This window comes from Zeus faber (genome assembly GCF_960531495.2).
Source record: "Zeus faber genome assembly, chromosome: 15".
Classification (NCBI taxonomy): domain Eukaryota; kingdom Metazoa; phylum Chordata; class Actinopteri; order Zeiformes; family Zeidae; genus Zeus; species Zeus faber.
This window is the reverse complement of record NC_137194.1, coordinates 1,650,335-1,670,385: the sequence shown is the minus strand read 5'-3', so window position 1 is coordinate 1,670,385 and position 20,051 is coordinate 1,650,335. Positions and strand designations below refer to the sequence as shown.

The 20,051-nt window shown below is 45.0% G+C and overlaps 1 protein-coding gene across 1 annotated transcript; it reads left to right on the top strand.

Moving 5' to 3' along the window:
• The first annotated feature begins 1 nt into the window (after position 1).
• Positions 2-19,868, top strand: dnajc5ab (DnaJ (Hsp40) homolog, subfamily C, member 5ab). Its single transcript, XM_080016011.1, has 5 exons — positions 2-533; positions 14,502-14,674; positions 15,919-16,132; positions 16,606-16,777; positions 17,265-19,868. Exons 2-5 carry the CDS (start codon positions 14,568-14,570, stop codon positions 17,360-17,362), a joined length of 591 nt encoding a protein of 196 aa, XP_079872137.1. The 5' UTR covers positions 2-533; positions 14,502-14,567; the 3' UTR covers positions 17,363-19,868.
• Positions 19,869-20,051: the final 183 nt, after the last annotated feature.

The window sequence follows — 20,051 nt, the reverse complement described above, 5'->3', positions numbered from 1 at the left end:
CATGGGATGGAGCAGCAGGGTCGCGGCGTGGACCAGGAGCGCTCCGTTCCCCGCTCCCGTGACCATATTCACCACCGAGAGATCTCTTCTAAAACTGTGAGTACTTGTTGTTCTGACTTTGCAAAAGCCATATACAGGGTCATGCCTGGAGAATGACAAACATCCAACCGAGCAACAAAAACAAGACTCTCCCATTTCCCCCCAAAGAAATTGTGATGTAGTCCATCCGACGGCCGCTAGGGGGGGGGCGGCGCCGACGCATCCGGTGTGAATTCCGAGTCCCTGAACGCACCACCCTCCTCCGCCGTTGGTCGTCGCTCGGGGGCGCGCAGCCTGTTCCTCGGGAGCGCGCACAGGAGGCTCGGTCCCGGTGACAGCTGCTGCGGCTCAGCCTCAGCGTAGCCCCGAGCCCGCTCTGCCCACAGGCTGCCCGATGGTCAGCTGCTGGAACACGCCACCTGGGATGCGGAGCTTGTAGAAAGAACGCGCAAATACCAGGAAAACATCCCGAAAGGAGACGGACGCAGAAAAAGGTGAGAATTGCGCACAGTTAACGGTGCTAACACGGGTTAGCTGCCCTTGGATTAGTGAGCGGGCTAGCGGCTAGGCTAGGCTAGGCTAGGCTAGGCTAGGCTAGGCTAAATTAACCGATCGGATCTCGCGGCGAACGAACATGGAGGCTGCCCGCCGGAGCCCCCATCGCTAATCCGCTCTAAACCCGGGTTGACGGTGTTTTCGCCGCTTGTGCGCGTCTCTCAATGGCGACCCCGGCGGGGGCGGGGGCGGTGGGGTGACGTATCACCCCAAACAGAGTCAGCACACCGGGTCCGCACAGCCAGAGGGGGGCGCGGAGCCAAACCAGACCAGACCTGCCGGGCCGATGTGGTCCAAGGCAGGTCCCTGGTTCCCTGTAGATCCAAAGCAGGTCCCTGGTTCCCTGTAGATCCAAAGCAGGTCCCTGGTTCCCTGTAGATCCAAAGCAGGTCCCTGGTTCCCTGTAGATCCAAAGCAGGTCCCTGGTTCCCTGTAGATCCAAAGCAGGTCCCTGGTTCCCTGTAGATCCAAAGCAGGTCCCTGGTTCCCTGGAGATCCAAGGCAGGTCCCTGGTTCCCTGTAGATCCAAGGCAGGTCCCTGGTTCCCTGGAGATCCAAGGCAGGTCCCTGGTTCCCTGGAGATCCAAGGCAGGTCCCTGGTTCCCTGGAGATCCAAGGCAGGTCCCTGGTAGAGCCATGTGAACTCCCGCACCCCCTCGTACTGGAACAGACCATGTGACTTAAATTCACAATTTCCAAATGAAAATGTCACAGGTGCATCTGCGATACTTACGATGGGAACTGAATGGTGCAGGCTGTTCATAGTTGACCATGTTTAGTTTTTATATATAGAAAAGTAATATGTGTAAGCGATGCACAGATACCACTCTCTTCGGACTAAGTACCAGTATTGAGTACTTTATCTTCCTCCAGTTAAGGTAATATTGAGATGGCAGATTTGATGGTGCGTTCATTAATTTACGATCAGTATTATCATCTGATGTTGATTAAACTTCTTTGTTTCAGCAAAATCCAGGTCCCGATACTAACCTTTAGAAGTGGTTGCCAACCTGGAAACCATGCATCAGCTGTCGGTTGCCAAATTGTAATCCTGTTTATAATTGAGTGGTAATGATCCTATATAATTATAATCCATATCTCAATATTCTCTGGTTTTGCCATTTTTGACAGAGTAAATCAATGCCCTAGGAAAAGTAATTTACCTTGGTGGTAGTTTATAAACATGCATAGGTATACAGAGAGGGTTGACTGTGGCCCAAATCTGCTTGCCCAGGGCAACCGGGCAACCGTTATTGTCGTGTCCAGGAAATCAGTTGGAACATAAAACTGCCAGCTAAATGACAGTTGGCATTATAAACTGTGTTAATACAGTATTGATATTTCTCACTCTTTTCAAGGAGCACAGTGTTCTTAATTCATTAAGTTAAGGCCCTTAACTGGAATTGCGCCACTTAATTTATTGACTGCATTTAAATGTGCGTTAAGGTTATACTTGACTATAAATTATGCTGGGCAGACAGGCCAATATATATCAAATATGGATATATTTTTCAATAACCATTCTGATCACAAAACTTCAATTATAATTCCTTACTCAGGTGATTCAAACCATTATTATTGTCATTTCATGCGCGAATCAAAGGGGTTCAACGTTTTGCTCTGATAGTTAAAATGTTTGGAAATTGGAAACTTAGTAGCTTTGACTTTTCGTGTGTTTCCCTGATAAATGTGATGCCAGTTGTTACCAGTGAAGCCAATAACCCTTCAGAAAATCTGAGGATCATAGAAAGGGGTTTAAGACAGCCAGACAGGCAGCCAGACAGGCATCAAGACAGACATCTAAACAGGCAGCCAGCCAGACAGACAGGTTGCCAGACAGACAGGTTGGCAGACAGGTAGCCAGACAGGCTAGTTGGAAGGTATAAATGATATTTCCCACGTCCTTTCTAACTAAAACTATACAAACTAAACTACAAATGTACTTTTCCAATGTTGTAGTTTCTCCTGTAAACCCCAAATCATCCCCCACCTGGAACCCCCTTGGGCTGACAGGTGGAGGTTTGGTCCCCTGCTCAACAGACTCAGTGACTGTATCCACTCTCCCACACTAGGACCAGGATTTTTGGAAGAGTAACCAGGAGTAGTTCTGAATGTTTGAAGACTCTCTTTTGGATCCTGGTCACAGTGACTTACAGCCCAAAAATGAACTTCCTGAGACATGTTGTGGGACGGCAGTTTGTTGTGTCACATCTGCCTTTTCTCTCAGAACCTGCTCCGCTTTGAGGAAGCGCTGAGCACCGTGTTGATCAGTTGGTTCAACATGCCTGACTCTGCTTACAGGCAGTTCACCCCAAAGTGAAGCTTGCTTTAACAACATGGTGGTTACAGGCTGGGAGTCCAGCTTCTCCTTCAGTTATTACGTCAGTTGCTGGATCACAATAATTTGAGCAGGTTGTGATCGTTTGGAAAAATCATCATATTTTACATGTATGTTTCCTACCAAACTAAAGTGTCATTTGAAATTAACAATAAATAAAATGCAAATGAGGGTTTTTTCCCTTGGTTTGGTTGAGGGAAATGAAATGTCAACCCGATTTTTTTCACGTTCCAATGTCAAATGAACACATTCAGCTTTTCAAATTTGGATATCTTGTGATGAGCATTTGATATCACTTTTGACCTTGTATTTTTTGTTAATATATTATGATGAGTCAAACAATCTCTAATTATAATTAATTTCAGCAACCACAAAGCTGTTAAAGGACCTCAGATTCATCCGCCACCAGGTATTTATTAGAGCTCCTGGCTGACGTGACTGCACCGTAACGCCTTTAAAAAAGCCTCAAGTCACATTCCGTCATCCATAAAATGACTGAACCAGCAGGTCTAAACCAGGCTTTCTGATCAGTACTCATCATACAAATAAATAACAATTTAATTTTGTATGTATTTTTTGCATCTTATTCCACTGTGTAATAGTATAATAATAATAATAATAATAATAATATTGTGTGATCATTTTGTCAGAATACATGGCGGCCATGACAGAACACTTTTCTTTTGACATTGAACATTGAACAGTAATAATTGACAGTTAATTTTCCTCAACCGTGGTGGAATCTCATTTCGTCCACATTCTATTTATTGCTTCTTTTCTAACATTGGTCTGAAATTCTCAAGAAATTGAAACACGGTGCCTGCAAGAAGGAGGTTTGGCTCCCGAGGTGTTGACGTGTCGACAGGGAAGTGTGAGCAGCATGTGATCACCAGTCACACGCTGCCGTCACATTCACCTCCACTTTGTCTTTCTGTTCATCAAGCCTCTTCTCTCTCACCTCCGTCATCTTGTCTATTCCCCACCTCTGGTTCATCCTCCTCTAAGCCTCTCATCCTCCCCGTCCCCTTCTCTCCATCCACCTCCCTCTATTTTCGTGCTTAATTTCTCTCTCACCATCTCACTTTTTTGTTTTACTCCCCATCGCCATGGTAATGTCTTTTTCTCCTGGAAAGATTGCTGTTGGATTCCGACAAAGTCCCACGCCTGATATAGACTGGCTGTTTCTGGAATGAAAGAAGAGAAAGAACATGGAATAACAGTTTAGTGGAAAAGAGAACATCAATTTGAATGTTATGTTGAAGTCGATTTCTGAAAATATTACTGTTAATTTGAAACGGAAGCTTTATTGAGAAAGAATACTAGGGGCTTGAACCGGTTAGATCACATTCAGATCTGGTCCAATGACCATGAGTGCCTTGCTCCAAGGCTCCTCGGCAGTATGTGATGAAATGTACCTAGGCCGACCCTCTCTTCACTTTCCCTATGAATGATCATTTTTTAACTGCCAGTCAGGGGATTCAAACCAGCAACTGTGGTCCACCGCAACTAAATTAGAGACTAAATGTCAAAATAAAACAAAATAATCGCCACCACAAGGAAATATGATAATATTGATATTGAGCCAAATAACCTGAACTTGTGTAAGTTAGGGTTTGTTGGGTTCTGGTGGCGTAGCAGTTAGCTCGGGCCGTTAGCGCAGTCTGCTGCATCTCTCTGCTTCGTCATCACGTGTTTCCATTGAGAAATGCGAACGCAGGAGCACTGGTCGACCACTCGCTAATGAATTGGATTGGATGGGTCTCTGTGCATCAGAGCCTCGTTGTGCCAAGCGGGATTATTAAGAAAACCCGCTGTCCATTTCACCACACGGGTGAAATGGAACGTTTATTGTGTGCAGTAGTGAGTTGTACGAGGCATGCCATCTCTGCTGTCTGAATGTGTGTGTGTGTGGCTACCTCCCTCTTGGAGGTGGAGAGCTCCTCTTGCTAGTATCCTGAACATACACCCACCTGAACTGGAGTCTCCTGCGTGAGTCCACTTTTGTTGTTTTGTCACGATTATTGAATATTTCCTAAAAGCTGACGGTCCTGCCCGACGTCCGTGTGGTTGTGTGAGCTGAAGCGTCAGTCAGATAGACGGACAGACGGTTGGTCAGTCAGTGTCTGTCTGTCTGTCTGTCTGTCTGTCTGTCTGTCTGTCTGTGTTTTGAAGTGACACGTGTCACCCTGAGGTGGTGAGAGATGCTGGATGACAAAAGGAGAAGAGGCTTTATTCAGAAACAAACGAGAGACGATGGAGTGAGAAAACATTGGAAATAAGCAAGAGATGAAGAGTGAGAGGAAGGTGTGTGTGTGTGTGTGTGTGTGTGTGTGTGTGTGTGTGTGTGTGTGTGTGTGTGTGTGTGTGTGTGTGTGTGTGTGTGTGTGTGTGTGTGTGTGTGTGTGTGTGTGTGTGTGTGTGTGTGTGTACGGTTATATATATACACACACACACACACACAGCGGTTCACAACATGGGGGATTAATTCAGAAAATAAGTGTTTTCTGTTTATTCCATTGTTTTGAGGGTCATTTTGGACATCTTTTTGTGCTGTATGTAGTGTGCTATGGATGATATTGTGCATTATTAAGCAATATTAATGTACTAGCAGAAAACAATTCCAACTTGATCTAGGTTCATCACAGTGAAGTGTTTTAATAGTGGACAAATTTTAATTATTTGAAATACATGATCCAGGCTGATGCTGCAGTTTTTGGATGCAGATGGATGGAGAGCGACAGGCCGATGGTGGGACACACCGGATGAAGGAGCGATGATGAGCAGAGACATACAGGAAGTGGAGTGAAAGAAGTGGAGAGAGAGAAAATTATGAGATCTGTTATGAGACGTTTGTAGTGACATAAAATCAAAGTATAACACAATTCAATTGCTAAACACAATTATTGGGAATCGCCAACCAAAATGTCATTATCTCGACAGCACCAATCACAATATCTGCCCTTTCACATTACTGGCTACATAATTAAACCACAGCCCATGCCCTCTGATCCCGCCCCAAGGGACCACCCAGGTCGCACAATATCCAGAGGCACAGCCTCACATTTTAGCGTTTGCCCACAACTCTGTGAGTGCGTGCGTGCGTCTGGCGTGCGTTAGAAACCCATCATCAGTAATGGTATTGATCCACTGGATTCCTCTGGGCAGTAATGAAGGAAACAGCAGGTTGTGTCCACCAGTAGCAGCCTGTGGTTCTTGGCTGAAATATTTGGGGTAATTCAAGTTAATTCCCTGATACAACTTTATAGTATGTGTCGAACCTCAGGTTGTTTCAGTGAATCGAGAATAAGAATTCATGATCAGACATGGGTTGAATGTCGATGTTTTAATTGTAATTACAACAAGGAAGGTGTGGCCCGGGCGTGCTACTGTGCAATGTGTTTAAAAGTGAAGCCACTACAGAGGGAACCTCCTTTGGTGAACAGGTGAAGGCAGAGGATTAGCTGCACACACACTCTGGACAGAGCTAATGTTTGACTACAGCTCTGCTGTGTAGGGCTGGGTTGGATAAATACATTAAATTCTGTTTCAATCTCTAAATGCATTTCAAAATTCTAACATCAATACTTTGTTTGGGTGTTATGTTAAGTTCCACTAAAATTAAATATCACAATAATCATAAATTAATTGAAATATTTAATTTCTGTATTAGACTGAATTTGTTCCGTGAAATATTCTTGTCATGCTCGTATTATGTATAAAATGTCAATATATTGATATAAAAATAGTATATTGATATATAATGGTATCGTATCATGAGATCCAGCCCAACGTGATCCTTTTGTACCATCTACATCTCAACCCTACTGAGCTGAATAATCAAGTGCTTCAAGTTCTGACGGGCGGTGGCAGAACATAAGGAACAGAGTAGAAGGTTCTTCAGAGGAGGAAACAAGACTTAGTGTGTTTCTACAGTATATAAACTTCCTGGAAAAACAGGAAATGGAATTGTCAGGAACGTTCTGGTTCAATAGTACAGTTAGCAGTGCACAATATCTCCAAATATCACATCATGATCTTTTTAGTCTGTATACCGAGCCACAATATAGATTTTCTTTTCAAAGACTGACAGGTTTCTGAACAGTGCAACATCACTGGTAAATATGTAAAACTACATTTACACAATTCTTTTAAAACATAAAAGAAAACAACTTGATTTGAAAGATCCACCTTTAAAATGTTCCTTTCCATCTCCTCGTGACATGAGACAGGGGTGTTGCTTACGACTGTGTCTCCGGTAACACAGCAAGGCTATTTGAAGAAGCCGTCTGAAGCTCCTATCTTGGATGGTATTTATAGAAACCAAAATGTTTCTTTCCAGCACTTATTGATCCTGATGCTGTGAGATCTGCACAACGTACCAACTGAAAACCAAAGCAGTTCCATAATGAAATCACATTGTTCTCCATGTAAGACACTATTGGTTTATGCTGTGTCCTTGTCAGTGAAACAGAGTCTTTAAGGATGGCCTCCGGCACAATTCTCAATCCTTCTGAGGTGGTCATGTCGCATGCCCCTGAGAACGCTCACCTCACTGCTGATTCAGGATGTGTCACCAGGCACTTTTGTGTCTTTATGGATGGACCATCTGATCGGAAACCCTGAACCTAACAAGGCAGAATTGATTGAGGAGTCACTTGGCATTGCGAACATGACAGAATGAGTTCACGTTACTTTTTAACCTCTTGTACTGAACACAACGTTAACATTTTCACACTCACTCTAACAAATGTGCATCCACATGTAAGAATAAACTGCTCTGCAAACCGGACCCCATATGCTCCCCAACGCATTACTGCGGCTAATTCTTTCCACTCTGATTCTTTCTGTGAATGATCCATGAACAGCGTGACCATGGAGAGAGCCAGCAACGCAGCATGTGATTGGCTGCCACTCTGTAAGGAGTCACGTGATTGGTTTACGCTCACTGGGATGTGATTACACACACACACACACACACACACACACACACACACACACACACACACACACACACACACACACACACACACACACTCTCTCTCTGCTTAGTTAATCCTTGCATTGGCGAACACACGCCTACATGGCAGGTTTGAATCTGTGCTGCAATTGGTTGATTTGAAGTCAGGGTGGTGGGCGTGGCTCGGTGGGTAGGTTGTTAAATCCCTGCGGTGTCAGGCGTGGCGTTGTCGTGGTAATACAGGGTTTCTACAGCAATAGCGGCCATCTGGTGGCTTCTGGGGCTTAAGTGAGGGACGACTAATGGCTGACACACATACACACAGATCACATACTCGATAATGTCATGTATTGTATCATGTACAGTGGGGCAAAAAAGTATTTTGTCAGCCACTAATTGTGCAAGTTCTCCCACTTAAAAAGATGAGAGAGGCCTGTTATTTTCATCATAGCTACACTTGGACTATGAGAGACAGAATGGGGGGGAAAGAATCCAGGAAATCACATTGCAGGATTTTTAATGAATTAATTGGTAAATTCCTCGGTAAAATAAGTATTTGGTCACCTACAAACAAGCAAGATTTCTGGCTTTCACAGACCTGTAACTTTTTCTTTAAGAGGCTCCTCTGTCCTCCACTCGTTACCTGTATTAATGGTACCCACCACTGAACTCCTTATCAGTATAAAAGACACCTGTCCACAACCTCAAACAGTCACACTCCAAACTCCACTATGGCCAAGACCAAAGAGCTGTCAAAGGACACCAGAAACAAAATTGTAGACCTGCACCAGGCTGGGAAGACTGAATCTGCAATAGGTAAGCAGCTTGTTGTGAAGAAATCAACTGTGGGAGCAATTATTAGAAAATGGAAGACATACAAGACCACTGATAATCTCCCTCCATCTGGGGCTCCACGCAAGATCTCACCTCGTGGGGTCAAAATGATCACAAGAACGGTGAGCAAACATCCCAGAACCACACGGGGGGACCTAGTGAATGACCTGCAGAGAGCTGGGACCAAAGTAACAAAGGCTACCATCAGTAACACACTACGCCGCCAGGGACTCAAATCCTGCAGTGCCAGACGTGTCCCCCTGCTTAAACCACTACATGTCCAGGCCCGTCTGAAGTTTGCTAGAGAGCATTTGGATGATCCAGAAGAGGATTGGGAGAATGTCATATGGTCAGATGAAACCAAAATAGAACTTTTTGGTAAAAACTCAACTTGTCGTGTTTGGAGGAGAAAGAAAGCTGAGTTGCATCCAAAGAACACCATACCTACTGTGAAGCATGGGGGTGGAACCATCATGCTTTGGGGCTGTTTTTCTGCAAAGGGACCAGGACGACTGATCCGTGTAAAGGAAAGAATGAATGGGGCCATGTATCGTGAGATTTTGAGTAAAAACCTCCTTCCATCAGCAAGGGCATTGAAGATGAAACGTGGCTGGGTCTTTCAGCATGACAATGATCCCAAACACACCGCCTGGGCAACGAACGAGTGGCTTCGTAAGAAGCATTTCAAGGTCCTGGAGTGGCCTAGCCAGTCTCCAGATCTCAACCCCATAGAAAATCTTTGGAGGGAGTTGAAAGTCCGTGTTGCCCAGCGACAGCCCCAAAACATCACTGCTCTAGAGGAGATCTGCATGGAGGACTGGGCCAAAATACCAGCAACAGTGTGTGAAAACCTTGTGAAGACTTACGGAAAACGTTTGACCTCTGTCATTGCAAACAAAGTGTATATAACAATGTATTGAGATGAACTTTTGTTATTGACCAAATACTTATTTTCCACCATAATTTGCAAATAAATTCTTTAAAAATCAGACAATGTGATTTTCTGGATTTTTTTTTCTCATTCTGTCTCTCATAGTCGAAGTGAACCTATGATGAAAATAACAGGCCTCTCTCATCTTTTTAAGTGGGAGAACTTGCACAATTGGTGGCTGACTAAATACTTTTTTGCCCCACTGTAGATCCTTCACTTTGAGGCTGTTTAAATCTGACTGTATTATTTTACATTACATTGCATTGATCAGACGCTTTTATCCAAAGCCACTTACAATTATTCAAACACCGACGGACGCAGCCATCAGGAGCAATGAGGGGTTAAGTGTCTTGCTCAAGGACACTACAGCATGCTAGCAGGAGGAGCCTGGGATCCAACCAGCAACCTTTAGATTACTAGATGACCAGCTCTACCTCCTGAGCTACCATCCCCATCCCCCCATTATTTCTATAGCAACCAACAAAACCTAACCACAGTGGTTAAGGAGAGGTTATGTATCTGCTGTATAGGACCATTGACAATAACAATCTGCCCTCAAATCATAAACAGACATGGTTGTCCTCTGGGCAACCAACATCCCAAACCTGGGTGCCCAGGTGGAATTTCTCCCTGAAGTTGCCATTTCTAATAATTTTTGAGAACTTAGTGTGAACTAAGCTGCCATTAATATGGCTGCAGCAGGAAACAATGTGGGAGGTGTGTTTTCTAAACTGTCCATGCAGCTGTCCTAGTTTCTGTTTACTCTTTTCTACTCTGCATTTCCTCCGTCTTTCAACCATATTTACTGATATGAGGCTGAGGAGAGAAGGATGCACAAAGAGAAAGAGAGAGATGTGCTAACTCTTCAGGGCAAAGGAGAGAGAGATGGTGGAGCAGCTCCATCAGTAGCTGCCCTGGAACACTTCTAATCAGGAAGTGAGGCTTGGCGATATGGAAGAATTTATTTTCCAGAAAGACACCCAGGGGGTGTTTTGGGCAATAATGAGAAACATATCTCAAGACATTTGCTTCTGACTTGATGCTGTGGAGTCCCAAAGTGCTGAACCAACACAGAGTTCTCCGTCATTGATTCAGACGTGAGCACTGAAAGATGATGTGTGATAATTTGAATGATTGCCCAGCCCCGGACAACATCTGCTCGCTTCCTGTTGGAGAGGAGTCGCGTGCGCTTATCAAGCTCCTTGGAAAGAATTCGTGATCATCACGCCTTGCGTTTATCTGGCCTGCTACAGCGTGCGAGTGTGATCTCATTACAGTTTCAATTCTGAACATGCAGGACGGGATAGTGAAAGTACTGATAGAGAGAGGAAGAGAAAGTAGCTCAGCCATCACACACACACACACACACACACACACACACACACACACACACACACACAGGGAATCGTCATGGTTTGTATTTTACTCCTTCCATTTAATTTCTTTGTTCAGCCCTTTCCCACATGGAAGCGGTAACATGGCTTGACACCAAATATCCGTCAAAGGCAGCAGGAAGTCCCTCCCACATCAGCCTCCTTTATGGAGAAGTTGCGTAAGGAGTCAGTTCCCACATGATGATGTCACAGATACAGTAGGTGACGCTGGTGTGGGAGGTGTCTCATGCGACGTGAGATGAGGCAACGCAATCTGTTTTTACACCGGCGCTTCGCTCCCGGTGGCCCCGCCCCGCCGACTCTTCCCTCCGCTGACGGAGCGAGGACGGAGCCCCCGCCCCCCGACCACAATAACCCTAAACCCCATGGTATTAAATCAGCGTGATCATTTTCAACCTGTCCCGCACCCTCTGTCTCAGGAGAAGGAACCTTCTCCACCCGTTCTACCTCTCCCTGTCCGTTCGCCACCCCGGCGGGTGGGGACGCGCTTGTGCCCGATGTCAGCGCACCGCACCCCTAACTGTAAAAGACACGTCGTGGCTCTGAGAGGCATTTTAAGAAGAAAAATTATCAAATTAAAGAATATAAACACCTGTCTCCATAGAGACTGGACGTGTTTCAGTTTCTCGTCTTTGCCGCCGAGCGCCACGGTTCTGATCGGACCATTTTTCAGAATGTTTTTGTTTTTTTTCCCACAATAACAAATAACTTTTGAAGTATTTGTACAAAATAGATATTTGTAAAAACCCAGTATTTGTGCTTTATTTGGATTCGGCTCCGCCTCTTCTTTATGGCAATGATACTGGTTCCATTCCCACACCCTTCCATTCACGGAATATTGCCAATAGTGATTATTCAGCTCAGTAGGGTAGAGATGTAGATGGTACAAAAGAACCACGTTGGGCTGGATCTCATGATATGATACAGGTAAAGGGGCCAAAATGAGCGGGTCGATCCGGTTCACATCAGAGCCGATCATAAGTGGAGCCGGTTAAAAAAACGGTCTATTGCCGGGTCATTTGACTCGGGACTGAGACCGGGTTTTCCTTTCCCACTGATGACAAATGCTGGATGTTAGCAGGTGTGACCAGGTTTTTGGTGCAGTGAGTATTTGACTCCTTCACAGTTGCTGTGGTTCAACATTACTCCTCCTCTCTTCCCTCTCTTCCTCTACACCTCTCACCCCCTAATCTCTCCCTCTCTTCCTCCTCATGCCAGGTGTACAGTGTCCCATCCTGTATTGGGAAATACTTTGTACAAACGCTGCTTTGTGCTCTTTAAAGTCTTTGAATCTCTACCCTTCAGAAAAGTAACTGTCTGCTCTTCTTTCCACATAATCTGCTTCCGCAGCACACTGTTGCTGTTGCTGTGTTTCCACCTCTTGGACACAGCATACCAGTAACCAGGGAGGTGCAGAAACTGGTTCCTTGGCTGTAGAGTCAGGCTCCTCCACTACATTCTGTTGGGGGCCAGATTTTTAACTTGTTACCAGCTCAGGGTTCCTACATATCAACTTTTTTTCTTGGTGGAAACTGTCTATGCTTGTAAAACAACGGCAAAAAAATGTCACCGCCAAAAATGGCAAATGTTACTGTACTTTTGGATTTGATTCTCATCAGTCATCTTGTTTTCTTCTGCTGCTTCAGTTTGTTTAATACTGCTGCGATAACGGATTCTCAACAGGCCGTTCCACATCATTGGCAGCCATCTTAGTAAGGTGCCAACTCCTTTGCATCGTCATCGTATCAAACCCGCAACCTGCCCCATATTAGATAAACGTTGTGATTGGCCCGACCCTGGCAAGGTCAGTTGGAAATCTGTTTGAATGGGAGGGTGGCTAGACGTATTCTGTAGAGCAAATGGAACATGAGCTGCAGGTTGGTCTTGTTCCCAAGCTCGGTAAAACCTTCTTTTGGAGAACAATTGAACGTATGTTTTGAAACAATGGTCCAATTTTTGTATTTTATTTTGGTCTATTGTAGCGTTTCCGTTATCCGGTAATTGCCGCAATTTGATCGGGAAAGTCTGTTGAAGTCCGACATATCTAAATTTCTCCGGTCATAATGTCCTGTGAAAATAATTCCCTCTAAGCACAATTTTAATTTGCACCGGGCGATAAAACAACAACGATATTTATAGCATATTAATTTTCCTCCATGTCAAAATTTAATAGAATTCCGTACATCTGTTCATTTCTGCATTTGGCAAGTTGCAACGGAAAGCAAATCAGTTTTGACGATTTGAAGCTGACCTTTCACCTCTAACCAATCACGGTTGTCGATTGAGAAAGAAGCCCCGCCCGCAGGCGGCGCTTGGAGACACAGTACAAACTGAGCACAATGTCCAGAGCGTTGGAGAAGCAAAAACATGATGTCATGTGACAACAGGAGAGAAACATGATGTCATGTGACAACAGGACAGACACATGGTAGTTTGGCGTTTTCTGGATATTTTAGTTAGACGCAAAGCAGACGATCAATGTCCATTGTCTTATAAACAGTAAATAGTAAATATCCAAAATATGCGGAAGAGATGTACACCACAAAATGTATTTTTTATTTCAACCTACTTGCCATTTTATTATTTTTTTATTTACATTTTTATTTAAGTGAAATGTTAATTAAAGCAGCTGCACTTGTTACTTCTTTTCCACAAATGGAAATTATTTGATTTCAAGTAGTAATACTATAGTATATTTATATATAGTATATTTATTTGTTTATTTTTAAAATGGCTTAACTGACGGGACTTATTTTATTTGAATATTCAATAAAAAAATATATTTATCTACATGCCTTCACGATTCTCAGGAGCTCAGGAGGTAGAGCTGGTGGTCTAGTCATCTAAAGGTTGCTGGTTGGATCCCAGGCTCCTCCTGCTAGCATGCTGTAGTGTCCTTGAGCAAGACACTTTACCCCTAATTGCTCCTGATGGCTGCGTCCGTCGGTGTTTGAATAATTGTAAGTCGCTTTGGATAAAAGTGTCTGATCAATGTAATGTAATAATATTTGACCTGAATCTACCATTTGTACGACATTGAAATCTTCCAGGACGCGTGGAACGGCACCAATTTGTTCTAACGGAAATTCTGGTCTGCTGATCCTTCCGTCTTATTCAAAGGGCCAATCTGCCAGTTGAATGGGCCTAGTGTCGAGCATTTGATTTACATCAAAATATACTCTTGAACAATGGCTCAGTCCTATAATTTATCCAACAAAAGCCTAAACTTGCACAAACAAAGAGTTCATGTCTTGTTGATGTTGTCTTATATCCAGGCGTAACGGTTGTGTTGTTTGTTTTGTTTGTGCTCTCAAGCCGCCGTGGACAATTGCGTCTGCTAAATGAATTAATGTAAATGTTTTGTCGTCCTCTAAATTGATAGTGGCAAATAAAAATGTCATCCATCCCTCGATGTTTAATCTATTGCCTCTATTTCCTCCTCCTGTCTGACAGGCTGGGCACTGAGTGAGTGAGAGGGGAAGAGAGCGAAAAAGAGAGCGAGAGAGAGCGAGCGAGGCCATGGAGCAGCAGAGACAGAGGACTCTGTCCACGTCAGGAGAATCTCTGTATATCGTGCTGGGAGTCGACAAGAACGCCACGCCCGAGGACATCAAGAAATGCTACAGGTACACACACACACACACACACACACACACACACACACACACACACACACACACACACACACACACACACACACACACTCTCTTCACTGCCTTCTGTGATGTACCACTAGGGGGCAGCACCAGAGCTCCATGTCAAACTCTCCTCGTCTATTGAACATCGATGTGAATTAGAGCTTCAGGATTGGATTCAGTATCGATCCAATGTTATGTTTATGAGACGTCGCACAATAAAAATTAAATATCAAATATCACCATTGTCACAAATTAATTGAAATATTTAATTTTTGTATTGGACTGCCCAGGAATATTTTTGTAACGCATCAGATGGTGAAACTGAAAATTAGGCAGAAATTCTCATTATGTATATGAAATGTCAATATATCGGTATAGAATGGTGAGCCCTGCCCGACACCCAGTCTAAGGTGTTGATAAATGATATATTTCCTGATATTAAACCAGATATCATCATGGTAATGTGGCGAAATATTTACATATTTTCTTGAAGGAGTCTAACAGTGAAGTAATGCTGTTTTCTGAATAGACTGCTCCAGATGTTCTAATCAATGGTCATAATATCCACATGACTAGTGATTGTTTCTCTTAATCTGCTTCCACACAAACTCCAGATGAACAATGTCCAGATGATCAGGTCCGGACATTGTTGGGATTTGCCCTCTCACACATGTAGCACACAGCCGTAGACCGTCCGTGTCGGTGCGTTCACACCTGCTGGAAATACTTAGTTTGGTTTAGACGAGGGGCGGAGCCTGGGTGGAGCGTGCAGGAGGCAGGAAGTGACGCAATGACGCTGCGTCGTTTTACAGCACACACATGGCGGACCAGGCTACCGACTTATCAGTATTTATTTGAGTTGATACTCCATGAATTTGGATACATCCGCAATATAAACAAAAGAGTGTAAAGGGACATAAAGGGAAGCAGCAGAAGCAGCTACGCTCCGTGCACCAAGATCCCAACGGAGAAAGAAAGCTGCGGCGTTGTGGATCCGTGTCATTATGGTGATGTCCGGATCATTTCAGGGCTCCAGTGCATGTGTGAAAGCAGCATTATATTCCTTGCGTGAAAATATCTGATGAAAGCGCCAATAGTCGTCCCCAAAACATCGTCAAATTGTCGGTCAGAATTATATTGTGATATCGGATTTTATCTACGTCGCCCAGGCCGCTAAGTTATCCTAAAACACATCGCTATCACCTCTACACCTCCCCCCTCCCCCCCGACAGGAAGCTGGCGCTGAAGTTCCACCCCGATAAGAACCCCGACAACCCAGAGGCGGCCGACAAGTTCAAGGAGATCAACAACGCCCACGCCATCCTGAACGACGGCACCAAGAGGAACATCTACGACAAGTACGGCTCGCTGGGCCTCTACGTGGCCGAGCAGTTTGGGGAGGAGAACGTCAACACCTACTTTGTCCTGTCCAGCTGGTGGGCCAAGGTGAGGGGGGGCTCCAGAATCACAAGTTACCGACCATGGAATGTTGTGAGTGTGGGGGCCGCTCCGTGGGGGCCGCTCCGTGGGGACCGCTCCGTGGGGACCGCTCCGTGGGGACCGCTCCGTGGGGACCGCTCCGTGGGGACCGCTCCGTGGGGACCGCTCCGTGGGGACCACAGCAGGACCCCCCCCATGCTCCCCACTGGGCTCCAAGAAACTCCAGCACCGCCCCAAGCCGGGTGGGAGGTGGGGGAGGAAGGTGGAGCTGGGAGGTGTTCAGTGAAGTGGGGGGGGATTTGCGGAAGCGTTTGTAGTTGACATCTGACAAATGTTCTTCTCTCTCTCCCTTTCCCTCTCCTCCCACTCTTTCTCACCGGCTGTCTCTCTCCATCGCTCACACTCCCTCCCTCGCCCTCTTTCTCCCTCCCTCCCTCCTCCACCCGATCCCCGCTCCTCCCTTGCTCTCCCTCCCCCAGGCTCTCTTCCTCTTCTGTGGGCTGGCTACAGGCTGTTATTTCTGCTGCTGTCTGTGCTGCTGCTGTAACTGCTGCTGTGGGAAGTGTAAGCCCCGCCCCCCCATGGAGCAGGAGCCCGAGTTCTACGTGTCCCCCGAGGACCTGGAGGCCCAGATGACCTCCGACGAGAGAGGTGACGCGCGCACACACACACACACACACGCGCATGCACACACACACAATCTTGTACTGGTATCAAAGTGAGGACCCATGTTTCTGCTGCACTCCTAAACAAAACAGTAATCATTTGGAGACCGGTCCTCACAGGTTTGGTACAACCAACACACACACACACGTTCTTGTACTGGTATCAAAGTGAGGTCCAAGTAAATACACCTGATAATGGAGGACCTATGTTTCTGGTGCACTTGTAAACCAAAAAGTAGTCAATTCAGAGACCTCACAAGTATAATAACACACACACACACACACACTGAATTCATGTGGGAATGTGAGATTTAATTTTAAACGCTGCAGCTCGGTGGTGTGTATTTCAGTTACACGTTGACGTGTGTGTGTGTGTGTGTGTGTGTGTGTGTGTGTGTGTGTGTGTGTGTGTGTGTGTGTGTGTGTGTGTGTGTGTGCGCGCGTGCGCGCGCGTGCCCTCTCTCCCCCCTCAGGCGGCGGTGATCCCATCATGATGCAGCCATCGTCGGCCACCGAGACCACCCAGCTGACCTCCGACTCCCATCACAGCTACAGGACCGACGCATACTGAGCACACACACACGCACGCACACCCACCCATGGGCGGAGTCTGACCCTTAAATCCAAGGAGGGCGGGGCTGAAGAGCTTTGTTCGTGTCCCCACTAATATAATGTTTTTCTACCTTTTTTAAAACATCAAACACTAATGCAGTTTCATTTATTTTAGGTTCAAGACTAAATCATTATTCAACTTAAAGGTGCAGTGTGTAGAGTTTAGTGACATCTAGTGGTGAGGTTGCACATCGCAACCAACTGACGACCCCGCCCTCCCCATGGGGATGCAACATGGCGGTCCAAGACGGCGGCCTCCATGCTGCGTACCCGCTCCCTGTGTGGGGAAAAACAGCTCATTCTATGGTAACGAAAACACAACCATTCTAATTTTCATGGGATTAAAGACTAATTAAAACATACATATGAATATTATATTCAATTTTGATCCAATTCGTTCCATAAATTCTACACACTGCGCCTTTTAAGGTTTAAGTTCAGTAAAATGTGTTCTGTCGGATTTACTTATAACAGTTTTGGGGGGTTTTTTAAGCTCATTTTGGTCACGTCACCGACACGGTCAGTCTTCCCTGGTGGCGCAGGGTGCTGGAGGGTTGCCAGTTTCATACATTCACAGCCCCATAGAGGCTTCATCCTAAACCCGGGGTCTCAAATCCAAACGGTCTGTTGGCCACTGTCCAGACTCATTAACTCTGTTCAAGAAAATATGAATAAGCATTAAAAACACTTAATCTCCTCACTATTGTTACTTTAAAATGAATTTGTGTTGTGAGCCATGAACCTGTATGAACATGGAGCGGCCACGTTTAATTGTGTCCTGGGCTGGACGTGGACCCCGACCCAGACATTTGAGACCCCTGCCCTGAAAGAATTTAAATTGTACTGAGCAACCGCAGCGCTGGCAACGCTGCGCCTTGACGACGTTACTGAGTCACTGCCCCTAATTCACACCCCCAAACTGTTTCCATGGCAACGGAACAGACCTGCACTAACACACACACACACACACACACACACACACACTCAGAGCCGGGTCACTTCCTGTTTAGTTAATTTTGTTCTGCTGTACATGTGATGTAAAGTGTTGTTTAGGTTTGTTGGTGGCTTGTGTCTTGAGAAACCTTTCCAAGTGTTTTTATTTCTGCCCCGTCACGTTGTTTTGTTTTGATCTGGAAGGAAGCGTTGAGAGCAGCGCAGCCGCCACCTCGCTGTGACAGGCTTTTAGGAAAAACACTTTGTTTGTTCTTATTTTACTCATTTGTCCCACGAGTCTCCCTGCGTCGGCTCCGGATGTGGAGCCTCTTATTTCCAACTTGTATTTGGGTTGAGCTGCTCGCGACTTAAAGACGGTTTCTCTGCAAAAAGCAACGGCAACAAAGGGAAACGTTGAGACATTTGATTCCAATGGGGTCAGGGTTCGTCACCGTAGATTGATATTTTATGTGGGAGGAGTCGCTGCAACTTTGCCATTTCACCATTTGATGTGTGTTGCAAAGTCAGTCCAATACAGAAATTAGATATTATATCAGATAAATTGCTGTATTGAACTTGCAGTATTGTATTTTTTATAAAATAATAATAATAAATCTATATGAAATAGACAAATGCGATACAATACTCTTACTTAACACATTATGTTTTAAAAAAATAGGAAAATGATTTCTGAAATGAAAGAGTTTTAAAAATATAAAAATAAATTCTAATTAAAAACCTACAATTAATAAATGTGACTGACACCGAGAGCAGCAGAGGATTTGAGTGTATTTATTTGGCTTCATGAATCCCAAATAAAATATTGACGTTGGAAATTTCAACTCGATTCAGAAATTGAGGATCGCATCAGTTTTAATTTTTTAAATAATTGTTTAGTTAAATTTTTAGCCTTAATACTGAACCCATCCATTAAAGACCCGTCATGTGGTGTAAAGCGGGAATCCGTCTCTGAGCCGCTGCCTCCGTCGGCTCCTTTTCTTCTTCTTTCCTCTGCCATCTGATTGGTTGTCGTCCCAACTCGTCGGGACATTACAGACCAATGAGACTCCCTGTGACCTTCGTCCCGCCCTTTTTTCTTTTCTTTTTGTGTCTTTCCCGTTTTCCTCTTATCGACCAAACAAACGTGCGACAGCGTGAGGGGAACGCAAACTACAATCTTCTGTCGTTAGGAATTAAAAAATGAGGATAAATAAAGAGTGACTTTAGCGACCAGATGATGATGATGATGATGATGATGATGATGATGATGATGCTTTATTTTATTTATTTTATTTTTGTTATCTTTATAATAATAGATTAGGATCTAGCTGACGTATGAACAGACTTCGTAGGATTTTCGGAGGTATCCATTCTGAAGGGGGGGGGGTCGACATAATAGTTGTGAGGTAGATTATCTGTTTATTTTTGGGGTTTTTTGTTTTTAGCATGAATCTAAAAAGGTGCGAGTCAGGGCGCACGTCTGGGTCAATAATCTGATGTTCTGTTGTAAAATAAAAGTTTCTGATGCGTCACGACTTCTCTCCGACTCCTTCATGTTTGGTTTCTGTCCTCGGGCCTGTGCTCCGCCCGTCCAGTCGGAGAGGGTGCTTCATCATAGGGTCGCCCGGTTTCCAGTTGGGGGTGGGAATTCCAAAATGGCGTCAACGTGGCCAATGGCAACAGGTCTTGTGGCCGTCAGAGAATCCTCCTCCGCC

What these genes read in the sequence shown, in the direction of transcription:
- dnajc5ab (XM_080016011.1), top strand. Translation starts at nt 14,568, where the DNA reads ATGGAGCAGCAGAGACAGAGGACTCTGTCCACGTCAGGAGAATCTCTG. An exon ending in GACATCAAGAAATGCTACAG is followed by an intron (nt 14,675 to 15,918) that starts GTACACACACAC and finishes CCCCCCCGACAG; the next exon opens with GAAGCTGGCGCTGAAGTTCC. An exon ending in GATGACCTCCGACGAGAGAG is followed by an intron (nt 16,778 to 17,264) that starts GTGACGCGCGCA and finishes CTCCCCCCTCAG; the next exon opens with GCGGCGGTGATCCCATCATG.